This window comes from Manacus candei, unplaced genomic scaffold, assembly GCF_025592945.1.
Source record: "Manacus candei isolate 608988 ecotype Guabito, Panama unplaced genomic scaffold, ASM2559294v1 h1tg000010l, whole genome shotgun sequence".
In the NCBI taxonomy this organism is placed as follows: Eukaryota; Metazoa; Chordata; class Aves; order Passeriformes; family Pipridae; genus Manacus; species Manacus candei.
The window spans coordinates 5,931,650-5,947,430 of NW_026138058.1; the positions used below are offsets into that span (position 1 = coordinate 5,931,650).

Below are 15,781 nucleotides of genomic sequence, written 5' to 3' on the forward strand. Positions count from 1 at the left end.
GGCTTGTAAGCAAAGGCCATCATAGTTGGTTTTAAAACTGCATTTTTCTTCCCTCTTTCCTGACACAGAGACACTCCTTGCACTGTGGGGCAGAAGGAATGGACCACTGCTTTGGTCCCAGAGTCAGTCCAGGACATCTTCTTGAAAGGCAACTGGAGCATGGAGAACCCTTCCCCATCTTGTGAGTGCAGCAACGAGAAGATCAAGAAGATGCTGCCTGTGTGCCCCCCTGGTGCAGGCGGGCTGCCACCACCACAGGTAGGAGGGAGCTCAGTGGCACTGCAATCAGGAGCAGAGTGGCTGGGTGTGATTCTTGTGTGCAAAGCATTGCACAAGATTTGTTTGGCTCGGCGTCTGTGCCTTCTGACGAGTGTTTATCTGTGTTTTCACCGGTGGCACCAGCGAGAGCAAGACACTGCTGACATCCTCCAGAATCTGACAGGCCGCAATATATCAGACTACCTAGTGAAGACCTACGCACAGATCATCGGGAAAAGGTAGCTGTTAAACACACTCTCTCCATTCCCTCCCCACCAAATGTTACTCGCTCTATGGGGGGTGCACAGATCAGGCAAATAAGCCTGGGCAGCCCAAATTCTTCAGCAGCAAGCCAAATCCACATACCCCTGATCCTGAGCTCAAGTGGTGTTTTTGCTTTATTAGTGATGCTGTGTCCTGACCCTTGTAGGCAGAGTATGGGAAAAGTCTGGGTACCAACCCTAGGGATTACACTGCAGAGGAACGGTGGGACATGTGACAGATGCAAGAGGCTGTTGCACTCTTTTCCCTGGCCATGTGCCTGCAACAGTGATGGGTCTGTCTCTTCTCTTGTTCTATATATTATACATCAACTCTCTTTTCTGTCTCTACAGCTTAAAGAATAAGGTCTGGGTGAATGAGTTCAGGTGAGTTACTGCCTTTTCTTTAGCTTGTATGTGTCCACTAACCCTTGAGCACTGTATTAAGCCTGACACATCCACCCCACTTTGCAGTTTGTTTTATGACTCTTAGCTGCCAGATGTTGAGGGAAGATGTTGAAGGATAAACTGGGAGACAACCCCAGAGTACTGAAAATCATATCTGCCTTATACAGAGTGCATTATTGGCTTGAAAAGATTTGCATGACCAGCCTGCTGGTACGCTGTCCTGGGAGGTGCTATCCTTCCAACCAAGGGCAGCAGGGAGATATCCTGCTTTGTCTGCACTTGCAGGAGAGGATAACTGCATTTATTAAATGGGCAGCATGCTCAGCATTCATAATATGGGTATTTAACCCAAGAAACAAAGAGCAGAAGACACCACGGCTAAGCAGCCATGTAGGAAAATCAAAGTCATCCTTTCCTGTACTAGTGGAGACACTTGTGTTGGATGTAGTGCAGGAAGAGGAGGCATCTGGAGAGGGAGGAGGAGCGGTATTTTCTGGATGTCAATGAATAGTCAGGTCTCAGCATCACTTTCTGTCTGAACTTTCAGGTATGGTGGCTTTTCCTTGGGAGCCAGCAGTTCCCTCGTGCTTCCTCCAAGCCATGAAGTCACCGATGCCATTAAACAGGTGAAGAAAATCTTTGAGCTAGCACAGGTAAGCAACGTCCCCCATAAACCCAGGATGTACTAATATCAGTCTTGTTTCTTGGGAGAGGACTTGGAAGCCATAAAACGAGGGGGGTGTGTATGTTAGCTGTGTCCAGTGGCTTCTCCCCACTGTCTCTGAGCTGGGATCTCCCAGGCAGTTGTCTGGGAGTGGCAGGAGGCTTGGAGAGATGCTCAGCTGAAGTTCATGTAGCCCACATTGCTGATGTGGGTTCTGCCCAACACAGTTGCAAGCTGGTGGGGATTGCAGACACCTCTGAGTGTTTTGTGGCAGGACAGGCTGGGCTGTCTCAGGGAATTAACAAGGGGTTGCTGTCTTCTTTCAGCACCCCAGTTTAGCCCTCCTGTACTGAGTCTGCCTTGGCTCAGAAGAGAATTTGGGCCCTGGTTTTCCTCTGAGACTGCTTGCCTGTGGGCTGCAATGTCTCTGAAGGTTGCCTGCAACCTTGTTTAATACATTTTATTGGGAAAAAAACAGGCATGAAGCTGACCTCTTACCGATGAGACCCCAGAAAGGAAAGGGTGGAGGAAAGCTGAAGTTTCTCAGCCTTCTTACCACCTCCACCTTGGTGGATAGAGGCTTTTGAATGAGAAGAAAATTGTCAGAGCTGTGAAAAACATTGTGTAACCCCTGCTAGACCCCAGGACGTAAATAAGAATACTCTCAGAAGGGAAGTAACTGTCTTTACCATTTGCAGGGAAGTTCTGGAGATCGATTTCTCAACAGCTTGTCAAGTTTCATGAAAGGCCTGGATACAAAGAACAATGTGAAGGTAAATTAACCAATCCTCACTGCTGTGCCTGCTGTTTGAAGCTCTGGTGACCTGGTGTCACAGCAGTTTGCCATGGTCAACTGTGCAGAACAGAGTTCCCTGTGGGAACACGAGTAGTTTGCATTCTCGTGTGGGTTTCCTCAAAATCTGTTTCTTCGAAGTCCTGAAAGGAGTTCAGTGCTGGATCATTGCTGTCTTCCAGCAGCCTTTTGTACTTACTGATTAAACCCTGTGTTCTGTCCCTGAGCGTGCTAGCTGGAAAGATGAGGAAAGAAATTGTATGGCCTGAATAGAGGAAGGGATGTTCTGCAGGGCTTAGGAGCCTGTTGGGTTGATGATGTACCTGGTGCCTTTCTGATGTCGATGTGGTCTCTCGCAGGTGTGGTTTAACAACAAGGGCTGGCATGCCATTGCATCCTTCCTGAATGTGATCAACAATGCCATCCTTCGAGCCAACCTGCAGCAGGGTGAAAACCCCAGTGCCTACGGGATCACTGCCTTCAATCACCCTCTGAACCTCACCAAGCAGCAGCTCTCTGAAGTAGCCCTGTAAGTCCTGATGTGAACATGGGTGGTTTTGGGCTCATCAGCTGCTGATTACTGGAAACAGGCAACATAGGAGGTTTTAGCCTCGCTGGTGGACACTCAGTGGCCTGTGGCATTTAGGCTGTAACGTGCAGGCCTTATTTTCTCTAGTCTGGGCAGGTGGCAACATGTGCTGCTGAGAACTTGGTGTTGAACAGCAATTCTGTGCCAACTTTCTCTGTCTCTGAGTCCCTGGTAGCTGCAGCTTCTAAGAACCAGTGTGATCTTCAGGTCTTCTGCCACTTAGGAAATTCCTCTCAGCCACCTTCAGAAACGTGTCTCACCATGAATATGGTCATTCTTTTGTCCCAAGGTGACACCATTTGGCTAGGAATCATTGATTACCCACTGTCTCAACCTGGGGGGGCACACAGTAATGTGCAGGGTTCACTTCCCTGAGGCATTGACTAGTCCACCCCTACCACTATCCAAGTCAGGACATGTCTGCAGGTACATCTTCAAACCTGTAAAGCAGTGGCAGATGACAGGCAGGTGTCTCTGAACTTTAAAACAGCACCAAAAAAACCAAAAAGATAAACCCCCAAACAAGCCCAAGAAATGCATTAGGTGAGAAACAAAATGGTGGTGATAAGGAAAGCAGAAAGCAGTCTATTACACTGAAGTTCTAACCAGTCTGCAGGTTGTGGTGTTGTCCTTGAGATGCCAACAGGCTGTGTATGTTCCCTTTGTTATATGGCTGGAGAAGAACTGTGCAGTTAGGACAGCCTGGTGTGGTCATCCCTTACCCTGCAGAATAAGAACAGCAGAAGAAGCAGTTTCTGCTTTGCTCTGAATGAGCTGCTTCATTTCATCTCAAAGGAGCCAGCACCAACATACAAACATTTTGTTTTCTTCCCTTTTTTTTTTTTTTTTTTTTTGTCCAGGATGACCACCTCTGTGGATGTCCTCGTCTCCATCTGTGTGATCTTTGCCATGTCCTTTGTTCCTGCCAGCTTTGTGGTTTTCCTTATTCAAGAACGTGTCAGCAAGGCTAAACACCTGCAGTTCATCAGTGGTGTGAAGCCTGTGATCTACTGGGTGGCCAACTTTGTCTGGGATATGGTAAGGGCTTTGAATGTGCTAAACTGTGCTCTCTTCTGTTTTTGCAGAGTGTCTTGCACTGAAGTGCAAAGTGCAGTTTGGGCCAGCAGGCACCACGTTATTTCAGTGAATAACCACTGTGACCATGACTTTTGTGTTCGCTCTCTTGGGGCAGTGGTTCACTTCAGTAGGGCAAGAAGCACAACAGAGGATGGGAGGACAACCATAGGCTCAGTCATCAGCATTTATTACGTCACGTTAAAGTAATTGCCCCAAAATGTTTGCTGGTGTAGCCCCTTGTTCTGCTTTGTCCAAAGCAGGTTTTTATAACGTGTGTCCAGAACCTCTGAGAGTCTACTGGCTACTTCTAGAGGGACCAAGAAACGTAAATTCATGTGTACTGAGTTGTAGTTCACACATATGACACTTCTAAGAGTCTCATATTGAAAAGAGCTTTGGGAACACAAAAGAGTTCTGAGAACTATTGGATTAGAGCAGGAAGGCACCTTTTTTTGTCATTGGGAAAGAAATCTAAAGTCATGCTTTTCCCTTCAAGTGCAACTACATTGTTCCAGCCACATTAGTCGTCATCATCTTCATCTGCTTCCAGCAGAAGTCCTATGTATCCTCCTCCAACTTGCCTGTGCTGGCTCTCCTTCTGTTTCTCTATGGGTAAGAGATTTCTCTTTAGAGAGTGACTGGGAAGGCTCTTAGACTCAGCAGGTGCTTACCTGATGCTGCTGCTTTTCTTTTTGCCAGGTGGTCCATCACCCCTCTCATGTATCCAGCCTCCTTCGTGTTCAAAATCCCCAGCACAGCATATGTTGTGCTGACCAGTGTGAATCTCTTCATTGGCATCAATGGCAGTGTGGCCACCTTTGTCCTGGAGCTCTTCACCAACAACGTACGTTTCCCCAGAAGCTCCTCACTGTCTTGTGCTGCTGCAATCTGGTTCCATGTTGGTGCCATGCTGCCTTTAGCAGCCAGTTCTCCAGAAAAGCTAGGCCATGGCCTGTACCCATTAGCTTTGGCAGCAGTTTAAACACAGGTTCTGGTGGAAGTGGGTTAAAGCCCAATTCAGCAATGTTCACAGAATGGTTAAGATGGGTAAGGACCTCCTGTGATTGTCTGGTCCGACCTCTGAGCAAGATCAGCTACAGCAGTTTGCTGAGGGCCATCAGATTTTACATTTCCAGGGATGGAGACTCCATAGTCCCTCTGGGCAACCTCTTTTGCTTCTCAAATCACTCTTAGGGTAAAAAAAACCCACAAAAACAAAACAACAAAAAACCCCAAACAAACAAATGAAAACAAAAACAAAACAACAACAACAACAACAACAAAAGACAAACAAAAAAATCTCTCAAACAGTTTTCTTGTGTTCAGATGGAATTGTTTGTATGTTACTAATGAAGGGCAGTTTCCATCTACTAAGGCTGTTGAATCACTCAAGCATTTAGTTGCCCTCAATTTTGCCTCCTGTGGTAGAAACCTCTCTAAATGTGTTGGGAACTGACACTCCTCCATTCAGTTTTTCAGAGCCAGATGCCTACTGGGGAAGGTGCAAGTTCCTCCCCTGCTTGTATACAACACAAGATGTCTTAGCCAGCCCCATTTGACCCACAGTGGTGTGAAGTCTTCCTTGTGGGAGGAAGCTCAGGAGACCCTGTGGGAGTTATTTGTTGATTATACCTCTTCCTGTGGGCATAAGGAGGCAAGGAACCTTGATGGTGGTTCCTTTTGTAACAAAGCCTGTTTCAGCTCAGTAAAAATAAGTACATGCTGGAAGATAAGTGTCTGGCAGAACAGGAACCCCTCCTCAGGCTGCTATCAGTTCAATCTGTGGGCTGAGCCAACTGGAAGACAACAAAGGAGAAGTCTTGGAGCCTCTAATATGGGATAGGGATGAGCTGCCCACAGCCACTGACATAACCAGTTTGTGCAAGCACAACTTCCCCATCTCCTCAACCTGTAGCCCTTTTACATGTTTGCAGACAGTGCCTTTTAGACTGTGAGTGTTTGGAGAAATCTCTCCTTTTGTTGCAGTTTGCTTGTGTTAATAGAATCTTGAGCAACTCGACAACACTGACTGTTCTGAGGAGCCAAGGCACTGGCCCTTGGGACAACATTTCTAATCCTTGAATTTTTGTGGAGTGCAGTGTTGAGGAAGGGAGGGAGGGGTCAGACATAACATGGGTCACCCTTGGCAGTGGTGGCTGCCTTCTTCTCAGGTGGCTCACTGGCATTTGATTTTGTCTTAACAGAAGCTGAAGGACATCAATGACATTCTGAAGTCTGTCTTCCTCATCTTCCCCCACTTCTGCCTGGGGCGGGGACTCATTGACATGGTGAAAAACCAGGCCATGGCTGATGCTCTGGAGAGGTTTGGTGAGTGAAGCTATGTATCACAGGGACAATGGCCCGAAAGGAACAGAGAAATCTCGAATCTGCTCTGGATGAGCTTCTCTAACTTTTCAGGAACTGAAAGGGCACAATTTGCAGCACAGATCTGATCAAAGGTGGCAAGTGTCCACAGCCATCCACTTTAGGTTGTTACAAGGACTGAAGAGAACCTGGCAGACAGAACCCCAGTGTTTTGAGTTAAGGGAATTAAATAAAAATGCATAAAGACAATTGTATGGAGAGGACCACTAGGCCAAGTGTGATGAGTGGCTGAGGTTCTAGAAAGCTGGATTTTTTTTTTTCTGGCATGCAGATGCCAGGCCTGAGTCATAGTCTTCCTGTGCTTCACTAACCTTTTGAAAAGGTGATCCAGCTCTTTGGCAGACTGAATTGTCTGGGCCTAAGTCCCAACTTTGCTACAGTAAGAAATGTGTACACAGCCACAGCTGTCCCCTGTGTGGTCTATCCCTTCCCTCTTGCACCTGGCTGATCACCAGTTGTCCCAGTGCCCAACTTGGTGAACGCTGTGGGAAGAAATGCTAGCCCACTCCCCTTGCTCTGGAAAAGTGATTGTGTGTCTCGTCTCCTTTTGGCAGGAGAGAACCGTTTTGTGTCCCCTCTGTCATGGGACCTGGTGGGAAGGAACCTCTTTGCCATGGCAGTGGAGGGCGTTGTTTTTTTTCTCATCACAGTGCTCATCCAGTACAGGTTCTTCATAAAACCCAGGTAGGTTGTCCTCTCCACTGCTCCGCTATGGGCAGGTGACGTTTTCATTGGTGTCCCTTGTGAAACGGGGAGAATGTTATATCTGTGAAGGCCCTGTCATCTTCTGCTAAGCCTTTGTCACATTGTTCTCTCCAGGCCTGTCTATGCCAAGCTGCCTCCTGTGAATGATGAAGATGAGGATGTAACCAGAGAGAGGCAGAGGATAATTAGTGGAGGGGGACAGAGTGACATCTTGGAAATCAAGGAGCTAACCAAGGTGACAGAGAACTTCTGCATTCCTACTTGTTGACGCAAAACTATGCAGTTCACCATGCCTTATCAGAGGAATTTAGTGGGGTCAAAATTGGATCAAGTATGGAGCGTTAAGTATGTATGGCTGAGAGTTCTTTGGCATTCTCCTTCTCATTCTTTTTTCTTCTGGTTTCAGATTTACAGAATGAAGCGAAAGCCAGCAGTTGATAGGATATGTGTTGGAATCCCCCCTGGAGAGGTAAGCTTATCTGTCAAATGCATTGTTTGGCTATTACTGCAGCATTTTAAGAGCCATGAGACAGCACAGGGTAGAGTAAGGTCAAAACCCAGTGAATGTTCAAATTACATCAGAAGAAACAGGAAATGGAAGCAGTTTCTGATTCTGTGTATCTCTCTGCCTTTGAAGAAAATACTGAACTCTGTTTCTGGGACCAGAGGCCAAGGTTTGGTATGGATACACTGTGGTGACAATGTACCAATGTGTCACCACAGTTCCTTCATTTTCCCAGCCTAAAGGTTTATACTTAGAATAAAAGCCTAGAAAACTTTTTTTGAAAATGCACTGAAGAGTCTCTCCAGCTGTCCTGAGGATCAAGTTTGCTCCTTCCCCTCTTGTCAGTGCTGAAAGTGATGCAGCTGAATCCTGTTCTCAAACACACTGTACTCTTTTATATCCCCAGTGCTTTGGACTCCTGGGAGTAAATGGTGCTGGCAAGTCATCCACTTTTAAGATGCTAACTGGTGATACAGATGTGACAGGAGGAGAAGCTTTCCTCAAAGGAAACAGGTGAAAGACAATGCATCTTTTCTCTGCTTTGTGTGGAAGTAGGTCCTTTACTGCCTTCTCCTCCAGCTTTTGCAGCAGTTGTTCCACTTCCACATCTAAACTCACTTCCACTTTTTCCTTTTACAACTCCTGTCATCTGTTTCAGCCCTTGTTCAAGTCTGGTAAAATACTTCAGTGGCCTTAAGAAAATTGATTTAGTCTGGTAGTCACTTCTGAATACCTGCTCTTTCACATTTAAATGTCCTTTTTTAAAAAAAAAGAACTGGAAGAGTGGGAGAGAGAAAACATGTCTTGGCTGAGATGGACTTTGAGGATCCTGTATTTTTGTTAGTCCAGTGATTCCAAAACTGCTGTTTCACTTTCCTCCTGTTAACATCTAAAATAGCAGCATGTACTCCTGAAATCCTAACAAAGGGTTTTTTTCTTTAACAGTATCCTCTCCAACATTCAAGAAGTCCATCAGAACATGGGCTACTGCCCACAATTTGATGCTGTTAATGAACTGCTGACAGGGCGAGAGCACCTGGAGTTCTTTGCTCTCCTGAGAGGTGTTCCAGAGAAAGAAGTCTGCAAGGTAAATGAAACACCATAGAACTCACCCCAGTAACCAGTTTGCAAGTTGTTGTGTGCGCCCGCACTGCAAGACATAAAATGCCATGATGTGAAAGTGTTGAAGGTACTGTATGGTGAAATCTGCCCCCCTTCCCTTCAAAACAATCCAAAAGTTTTGGTGTTTTTTCAATGTTGGAAGGGCAGATAATTTGGGTCCTGTGTTCTCATAGTGGAAGCCCTTCTCCACTGAATTACTTTCTTTAACAACTTAAGGGCTGTGGAGTTGCAGGTCTTGCAGAACCTCACCTGCTGTCAAGGGTTAGTTCTTCAAAGTCCCAGGAACCAAACTCTACAGCTTAACAGAAGCCTCATGCTGGCTGTTACAGCTTTCCAGTTGATCATGCTTCATCACTGAAGTGCTGCTATTTCAGCATTCAGACGTGGAGTTACACCAATGATCTTTAGGCAATTAATCACAGCTGCCGGTACCATACAGCACTCTTCTTAGCACTGTTTCCTTGAGTTAACAGCAGTTTTCACTGTATGAGACCTGGGTGCTACAAGACAGGAACTGCTGAAGGCAGATGTTATATAGGGTGTGTCCAAGTAGCTTGAGTCCCTCTGTAAGAGTAGGTATGATGGGTGAAAATTGCAAGCTCCTTCTAAGATTGCTGCTGAGTTCTTCTGTTTGATATTCCCACCAGCTCCCATAAAAAAAGGGACCCAGGTCTGCCTATGATTTGAATAGTAGCTGGATCCCTTCCCCATTTAAGTCTGTAGGGCAACAGTGCCTGTCTACTGGCACCATTAGGGATACTCCTGGATAACAGACAGATCCCATCTGTCTGAAGGGCTACGATGCACCACGGTGGGCTTTGCTGTGTGTCAGTAGTGACCATATCCCTGCTGTAAGCCCACAGGAGCAGGAAAGCTCTCTGAAGCTGGTGCTGCTAAGAGCACTAGACCGGTGGTTAATGTGGCTCAGCTGGTGTTAAACTCATGCTCGCTGGCTGATCAGCTGCAGCCATTTGACTTTTCAGGCCTCCCAGGGACAGGATTGCACATATCCTGCTCTAGAGGCGAACAGGGTGCTTCAAAAGCCATATCCGTGCACATCACGTCCTCAGATGAACGGCCCTTCCAAAAACTGCTTTCAAAGCCAAAGCTCATAAGGAAAACCTCCTTGTGTGGATGTTGCTGTGCTTGATTCAAGATGGTGATGTGCTGTCTGTCGCAGGTTGGCGAGTGGGCAATTCGGAAACTGGGCCTTGTGAAATATGGAGAGAAATACGCTGGGAATTACAGCGGGGGGAACAGACGCAAGCTCTCCACGGCCATTGCCCTCATTGGAGGGCCACCTGTGGTGTTCCTGGTGAGTCTGCAACCTTTGCTCATTAGCAGTTTTCTTGCAGAATAGAAAAACCGTCTTCAAACGAAGACTAGCTATTTCATGTCCAACTAATGTTTAACTACATCATTAGTCACTTAAACATGAGCAAATAGCACATGGAAATAAATATTCCCTATGTAGCTGCAAGCTATAAAGTGCCTCCGGGCTTCTGTTTCTGGAAAATCACTGTGAAGTGGGGGGTCTCAAACATGATGCCAAACTGTCAGCAGCTTCAAGATTTCTATACCTACAAAAAACTACAGCCTTCTTGCTAGACATGAACAAATCTGACTGTGTTTTCAATAATCGACTGAAAATTGGAAATAAATATTTTACCATTCCCTAGATTAAAATTGAGGACAGATACTAGAATTACTGAAGTTCAGAGTGCATGAGAAAGTAGACTTGTGCTCTATTTAAACAAGCTAATTGGCTTCAACTTGTCTTAGAACTGGCTATTTCAACATGCTGTAATTGCAGAATAAGCAGTACTTCTCAGTTCTGAAAAGGATGTGTTTGCTAGTTTAAAATCTGGAGCATAAGTTATTTTCTCATTTTAGAAAATGAGTCAAACTTGCTTATTTTCAGTGTTTCCAGTATGCTTAATCAGAATGGACAGGTCATTTCACAGACGAGGTATTTGTCAGTGCAATGTGGCAGCGTAATCTGGTTTTTTTGTACACATATTGCAGGATGAGCCAACGACAGGGATGGATCCCAAAGCACGTCGTTTCTTGTGGAACTGTGCTCTGAGTGTAATCAAGGAGGGCAGATCAGTGGTGCTCACATCTCACAGGTACGTGGCGGCCCACTTGTGTCCTACCCTGGCTTTTGCATCTGCCAGGGCTGGATGCTAAGCTCAGCTTGGCTGCTCTGCCCTCCACTGCTGTTTGCAGTGCTAATGAAGTTACTATTGCCTGCAGCATGGAAGAATGTGAAGCCCTGTGCACTCGAATGGCGATAATGGTCAATGGGCGGTTCAGGTGTCTGGGCAGCGTCCAGCATCTAAAGAACAGGTACCTGTTTTCTTTTCACTTACACCACAGAGTTGTCTGCATTTTTAGGGAGATGACAGTCAGGCTTAATTCCTCGTGCAGCGTTCCCGTTGCTATTCTGACTGTGGGAAATGCTGATGGATTTTAAGCTGTGCTTGTATTTCCCAAGCACTTAAGCCTTGTGCTGGTGTTCTTGTTTGCAGGTTTGGAGATGGTTACACCATAGTGGTGAGAATTGCAGGGGCAAACCCAGACCTGAAGCCTGTTGAGGAGTTCTTTGGGCATGCCTTCCCTGGAAGTGTCCTGAAGGAAAAGCATCGGAATATGCTGCAGTACCAGCTTCCTTCTTCACCATCCTCCCTGGCCAAAATATTCAGTATTCTCTCCCAGAACAAAAAGAGGCTCCACATAGAAGACTACTCCGTTTCTCAGACAACACTTGACCAAGTAAGTTTTTAGTAGCCTGGATGCCAAAAGCTTCTTTGTGCAGAGGTAGGAATAAATCCACTAATTTACTGGACCTTTCTTTTAAGGGCACTTCAACAAAGTAGAGTACTGAGTCCCAAGACTATTTCAGGATGCCCAGTGTTTAAAATGCCCCAAATTAATGAAAATCCAGGTGTGTGACATGCTCTTTTTTTCCTGTAGGTATTTGTAAATTTTGCTAAGGACCAAAGCGACGACGACCATAGCAAGGACCTGTCATTACACAAAAACCAGACTGTGGTAGACATTGCAATCCTTAATTCCTTCCTGCAAGATGAGAAGGTAAAAGAAAGTTGTGTGTGAGCCAATTTCATCAAAGAAATGATGAGCAGAATGCAAACTTCCTTTCCCTGGGATAGGATACTCCCAAAGAAGAAGCTAGAGGAAAAGAAACTGGACACTCTACTGATAACCATTCAATGCAATGCAATTCAATGCAATGAAAACAATTCCTTTACAGGGGCAGTGCCTCATGGAGTCGTCTTGTACTGTTTTCAAGTGAAAGACTTGAACTTAGCTCCTTACAGTATAACTCTGAAGCTGTGGTAAAGCACCCACTAGATGCTGTGGGCTTTAAACCATACTGTATCTTGTTCTGCACAGTATGTTTTTCTTAGGGTTGCTAAAATAATTCACTGAGGAGTCAGGGCCAGTGGTTACTTACAGGTATTTTAGACATGCATGTTTTAGTTTTTAGAACATTCATGTCAGGAGTGGGAATTTGCTGGTGCTACATCCATTGCTGGCAATGAATGTACCAGAACAGTCAGTGGCAAGAAAAGTCACCACCAGTGTTGTAACCTTAGATTGAGAAAACTTACCTGACCAGCTGCTTTTTCTAGACTGGTATAGATCAGTAGTGACAAATCTGAGGCCACAAAGCAGTACTGTGGAGGTGGGATGGCAAGAGATGGGCCATGATAACCATGTATCTTCATCAGCAAGTTGTGATAAGCAGAACTGTGTACCCTCCAAATGCATATGATTGTCCCACCAGCATCACAGTCAATAACACACTCTGACTAGGTATTTGTGTAGTTAAGTACTTTACTGTTCCTTTGAGGTACTGCAGCAGCTGCATGAATATCTAGTGGGAGGAAGTGGGTGAGAAGCAGACCTAGGGTTTGGACCACAGCAGCGAACTCAGTAGTTGTACAAGCTGCTAATGCCAAGAGCAAATTCTAAGTCATGAGCTGTCACTCAGATTTGTAGTATCTGCTCTTTAACCTCTCACAAGTTCCTGCCCGTTCCTCTTGTCCCATTGCTGGGCACCCCCAAGCAGAGCCTGGTCCATCCTCTGACAGACATGGGTGAGGTCCCCTCTCAGTGTCTCTTCTCGAGGCTGAACAGCCCCAGCTCCCTCAGCCTTTCCTCATAAGGAGATGCTCCAGTCCCTTCATCATCTCCACAGCCTCTGCTGGACCTGCTCCAGGAGCTTTCTTTTGTCCTGAGGAGCCCAGACCTGGACGCAGCACTGCAGATGTGCCTCACTAGGGTTGAGCAGAGGGGCAGGATCACCCCCTGACCTGCTGGTAATGCTCTTCCCAATGCACCCCAGGATCCAATTGCCCTTCTTGTCCCCCAGGACACACTGCTGGCTTAGGGACAGCTTGTCCACCAGAACCCCCAGGGCCTTCTTTGCAGAGCTGTTCTCCAGCAGATCAGCCCCAGGCTGTGCTGGTGCCTGGGGCTGTTCCTCCTCAGGTGTAGATAAGCAAGAATAAGATGTATAAAGACAAGTGGTAGATTTATAACTGACCAGTTTACTATGGTGTTTCTAATAAGAAAAAAATACCCAAGCCAAACTGCTCGAAGAGGTTAGTTTTTTTTATGTACACCTTTCTCTATAATTTGTCCCTTAGTATTATAAGGTAATTACAACTTATAAATCAGCTGGTAACATTTTATCTTCATTCTGCTGGAAGAGACCTTTCTCTTCACTGAAGTAATTACTTTTGACAACAATCCATTGAAGAGATCACTGAAGTCTTCACCAGTTACGTGATTCCAGTCCTTAACTGTAACATGTAATTCCTCTAAAAGAACACAGATAAAAAGTTTATTTTTCAAGACTAGAGAAGTCTGGTCCTCCTTTGCTGTAGTTTCCAGAAACTTCTGCCCCACTGAAGTCAAATCCAGGGTTCTCTCTTTGGAATCGCTCCAGTGTAAGCTTCCTGTGCATCTGGTCCTGTACCCAAGGATCAGCAGCGTATTCATTTTCTAACAGAGATGTCCAACAGTTTCCAGCATCTCTATTTGTCTTCGTTAGAACAATTCGTATCAACTACCTGTCTTCTAATGTCCATGTTCCTTCATCAGTTACCGTAGAGTCAGAAGGTTTACTCTGCAGCAGCTCCCGCCCTTGTGTGGCCAGCGTGATGTCGCGGCTGCCCAGGCTGCAGCGCACGTCCTTGGCGTGCACCTCGATGAAAACCTCCTCCAGCGTCTGGTACCAGCGGCCCCACAGCGTCCCACAGGGCACCGCCCCACCGTGCTCCTCGAACGGCACCAACATGGGGCACAGCGGCTCCAGGGGCACGGCTCGGCACACTTTACCTGCTCTTCAGGCCCTTTAAGGGGTACGAGGGGTCTCTCATCAAACTCACCTCCAGGCAGCCCGTGGGCTTTGTCAGCTTCGACAGCTGCTCCGAGGCAGAGGCGGCGAAGAACGCTCTGAACGGCATCCGCTTCGACCCTGAGATCCCCCAGACGCTGCGGCTGGAGTTCGCCAAGGCCAACATCAAGATGGCCAAGAGCAAGCTGGTGGGCACCCCAAATCCCAGCACCCCTTTCCCCACCACCGTACCTCAGTTCATCGCCCGGGAGCCCTATGAGCTCACAGTGCCTGCACTTTACCCCAGTAGCCCTGAAGTGTGGGGGATGTACCCTCTGTACCCAGCGGAATTAGCACCTGCTCTGCCCCCTCCTGCTTTCACCTATCCCGCTTCGCTGCACTCCCCCCAAGGGCTCCCCCATCCCCCCCCTTTTTTTTTCTTTTAATAATAATCACCAGTTTTATTATTAAAAAAATTACAATAGAAAAGTACCCTTAAACCTATTCCCAAAAACGGAAGTTTCTCTCCTCTCCCTGAGACAAAGTACACGAAATAGTTTGTAAACCCCAGGGACTGCCGCCCTCAAACCCCCCACGGCCCCTGCCCCGCTGACAGATTTTATTTTTTTTTTTAAACAGTATTATTTATGACTTTAAATATGTAGGTAGCATAATTAGGGATTGAAAACACTGTCAGCTGATCTCTGTAGCCACACTATTCCTTCACATTATGCCTCAATGCTATGCTCTCTTTCTGTCTATTTGGTGGATAGCTGCATTCATGATGGGGATGATGGAAGACTTCCTGAGGTGCAGGTTTATGGAAAACTTCTGTCTTCTTTAAGCTGACTTCCAACCCAAAAAGCTCAGCAGCCTCTGCAAAGCAGGATGTTAAACGCTGCAGAGCTGCTTCTGTGTGGGCAACAAGGGCGGCGTCATCAGCATAGAGCAGCTCCCGGACAAGATGGTTTAAGGTCTTGGTGTGGGCCTTCGGTCACCTTAGGTTGAAAAGGCTTCCATCAGTACGGTATCGAATGTAGATACCGTCCTGATCATCGAGGTCTGCTGTGGCCCTTTGGAGCATCCTGCTGGAAAAGATTGTGAATAGGTTTGGAGTGAGAACGCAGCCTTGTTTCACACCATTGGTTATTAGAAAGGGCTCAGAAAGTCCATTGCCATATTTGACTTGGCCGTGCTGATCCTCATGGAGTGAGATGATCATTTTAAGGAACTTGGGGGGACAACCTAAACGTTCCAAAATCTGCCACAGACCTTTTCTGCTCACAGTATCAAAAGCCTTGGTGAGGTCAGCAAAGGTTCCATAGACACCTTTGTTCTGTTCCCTACACTTCTCTTGCAGTTGTCTGAGAACAAATACCATGTCTGTGGTGCTCCTGTTGGCTCTGAAACCACATTGGCTTTCAGGTAGGATTCCTTCTGCTATAGGAGGTATTAATCTGTTCAAAAGTATTCTTGCCAGGATTTTGCCAGCAATGGAGAGCAGAGTAATACCACAGTAATTTGAACAGTCTGATTTCATTCCTTTCTTCTTATACAAAGTGATGATGACTGCATCACAAAGGTCTGATGGTAGTTGGCCTAGTTCTCAACAGCACATCACAAACTCGTGAAATTTAGCATGGAGTG

At 46.4% G+C, this 15,781-nt stretch overlaps 1 protein-coding gene and 1 pseudogene across 4 annotated transcripts in view; one reads left to right on the top strand and one right to left on the bottom strand.

Annotated features, from left to right (window-relative positions):
* Window positions 1-13,424, top strand: part of ABCA1 (ATP binding cassette subfamily A member 1) — a 90,894-nt gene extending 77,470 nt beyond the window's left edge. For all 3 annotated transcript variants that reach the window (XM_051777408.1, XM_051777407.1, XM_051777409.1), the window contains exons 31-50: window positions 69-258; window positions 403-497; window positions 873-905; window positions 1,474-1,579; window positions 2,289-2,363; window positions 2,743-2,912; window positions 3,833-4,010; window positions 4,546-4,661; window positions 4,749-4,893; window positions 6,254-6,377; window positions 6,989-7,118; window positions 7,254-7,374; window positions 7,546-7,608; window positions 8,051-8,157; window positions 8,590-8,731; window positions 9,947-10,081; window positions 10,792-10,895; window positions 11,023-11,115; window positions 11,298-11,541; window positions 11,743-13,424. In XM_051777408.1, coding sequence (XP_051633368.1) covers window positions 69-258; window positions 403-497; window positions 873-905; window positions 1,474-1,579; window positions 2,289-2,363; window positions 2,743-2,912; window positions 3,833-4,010; window positions 4,546-4,661; window positions 4,749-4,893; window positions 6,254-6,377; window positions 6,989-7,118; window positions 7,254-7,374; window positions 7,546-7,608; window positions 8,051-8,157; window positions 8,590-8,731; window positions 9,947-10,081; window positions 10,792-10,895; window positions 11,023-11,115; window positions 11,298-11,541; window positions 11,743-11,883 — 2,512 coding nt within the window. In that variant the 3' untranslated portion in view covers window positions 11,884-13,424. The remainder of the gene's footprint in view (window positions 1-68; window positions 259-402; window positions 498-872; window positions 906-1,473; window positions 1,580-2,288; window positions 2,364-2,742; window positions 2,913-3,832; window positions 4,011-4,545; window positions 4,662-4,748; window positions 4,894-6,253; window positions 6,378-6,988; window positions 7,119-7,253; window positions 7,375-7,545; window positions 7,609-8,050; window positions 8,158-8,589; window positions 8,732-9,946; window positions 10,082-10,791; window positions 10,896-11,022; window positions 11,116-11,297; window positions 11,542-11,742) is intronic.
* LOC127466553 (nudC domain-containing protein 2-like) lies at window positions 13,387-14,095 on the bottom strand (annotated as a pseudogene). The gene has a single exon (XR_007902778.1). The product of XR_007902778.1 is annotated as a nudC domain-containing protein 2-like (transcript).
* Window positions 14,096-15,781: the final 1,686 nt, after the last annotated feature.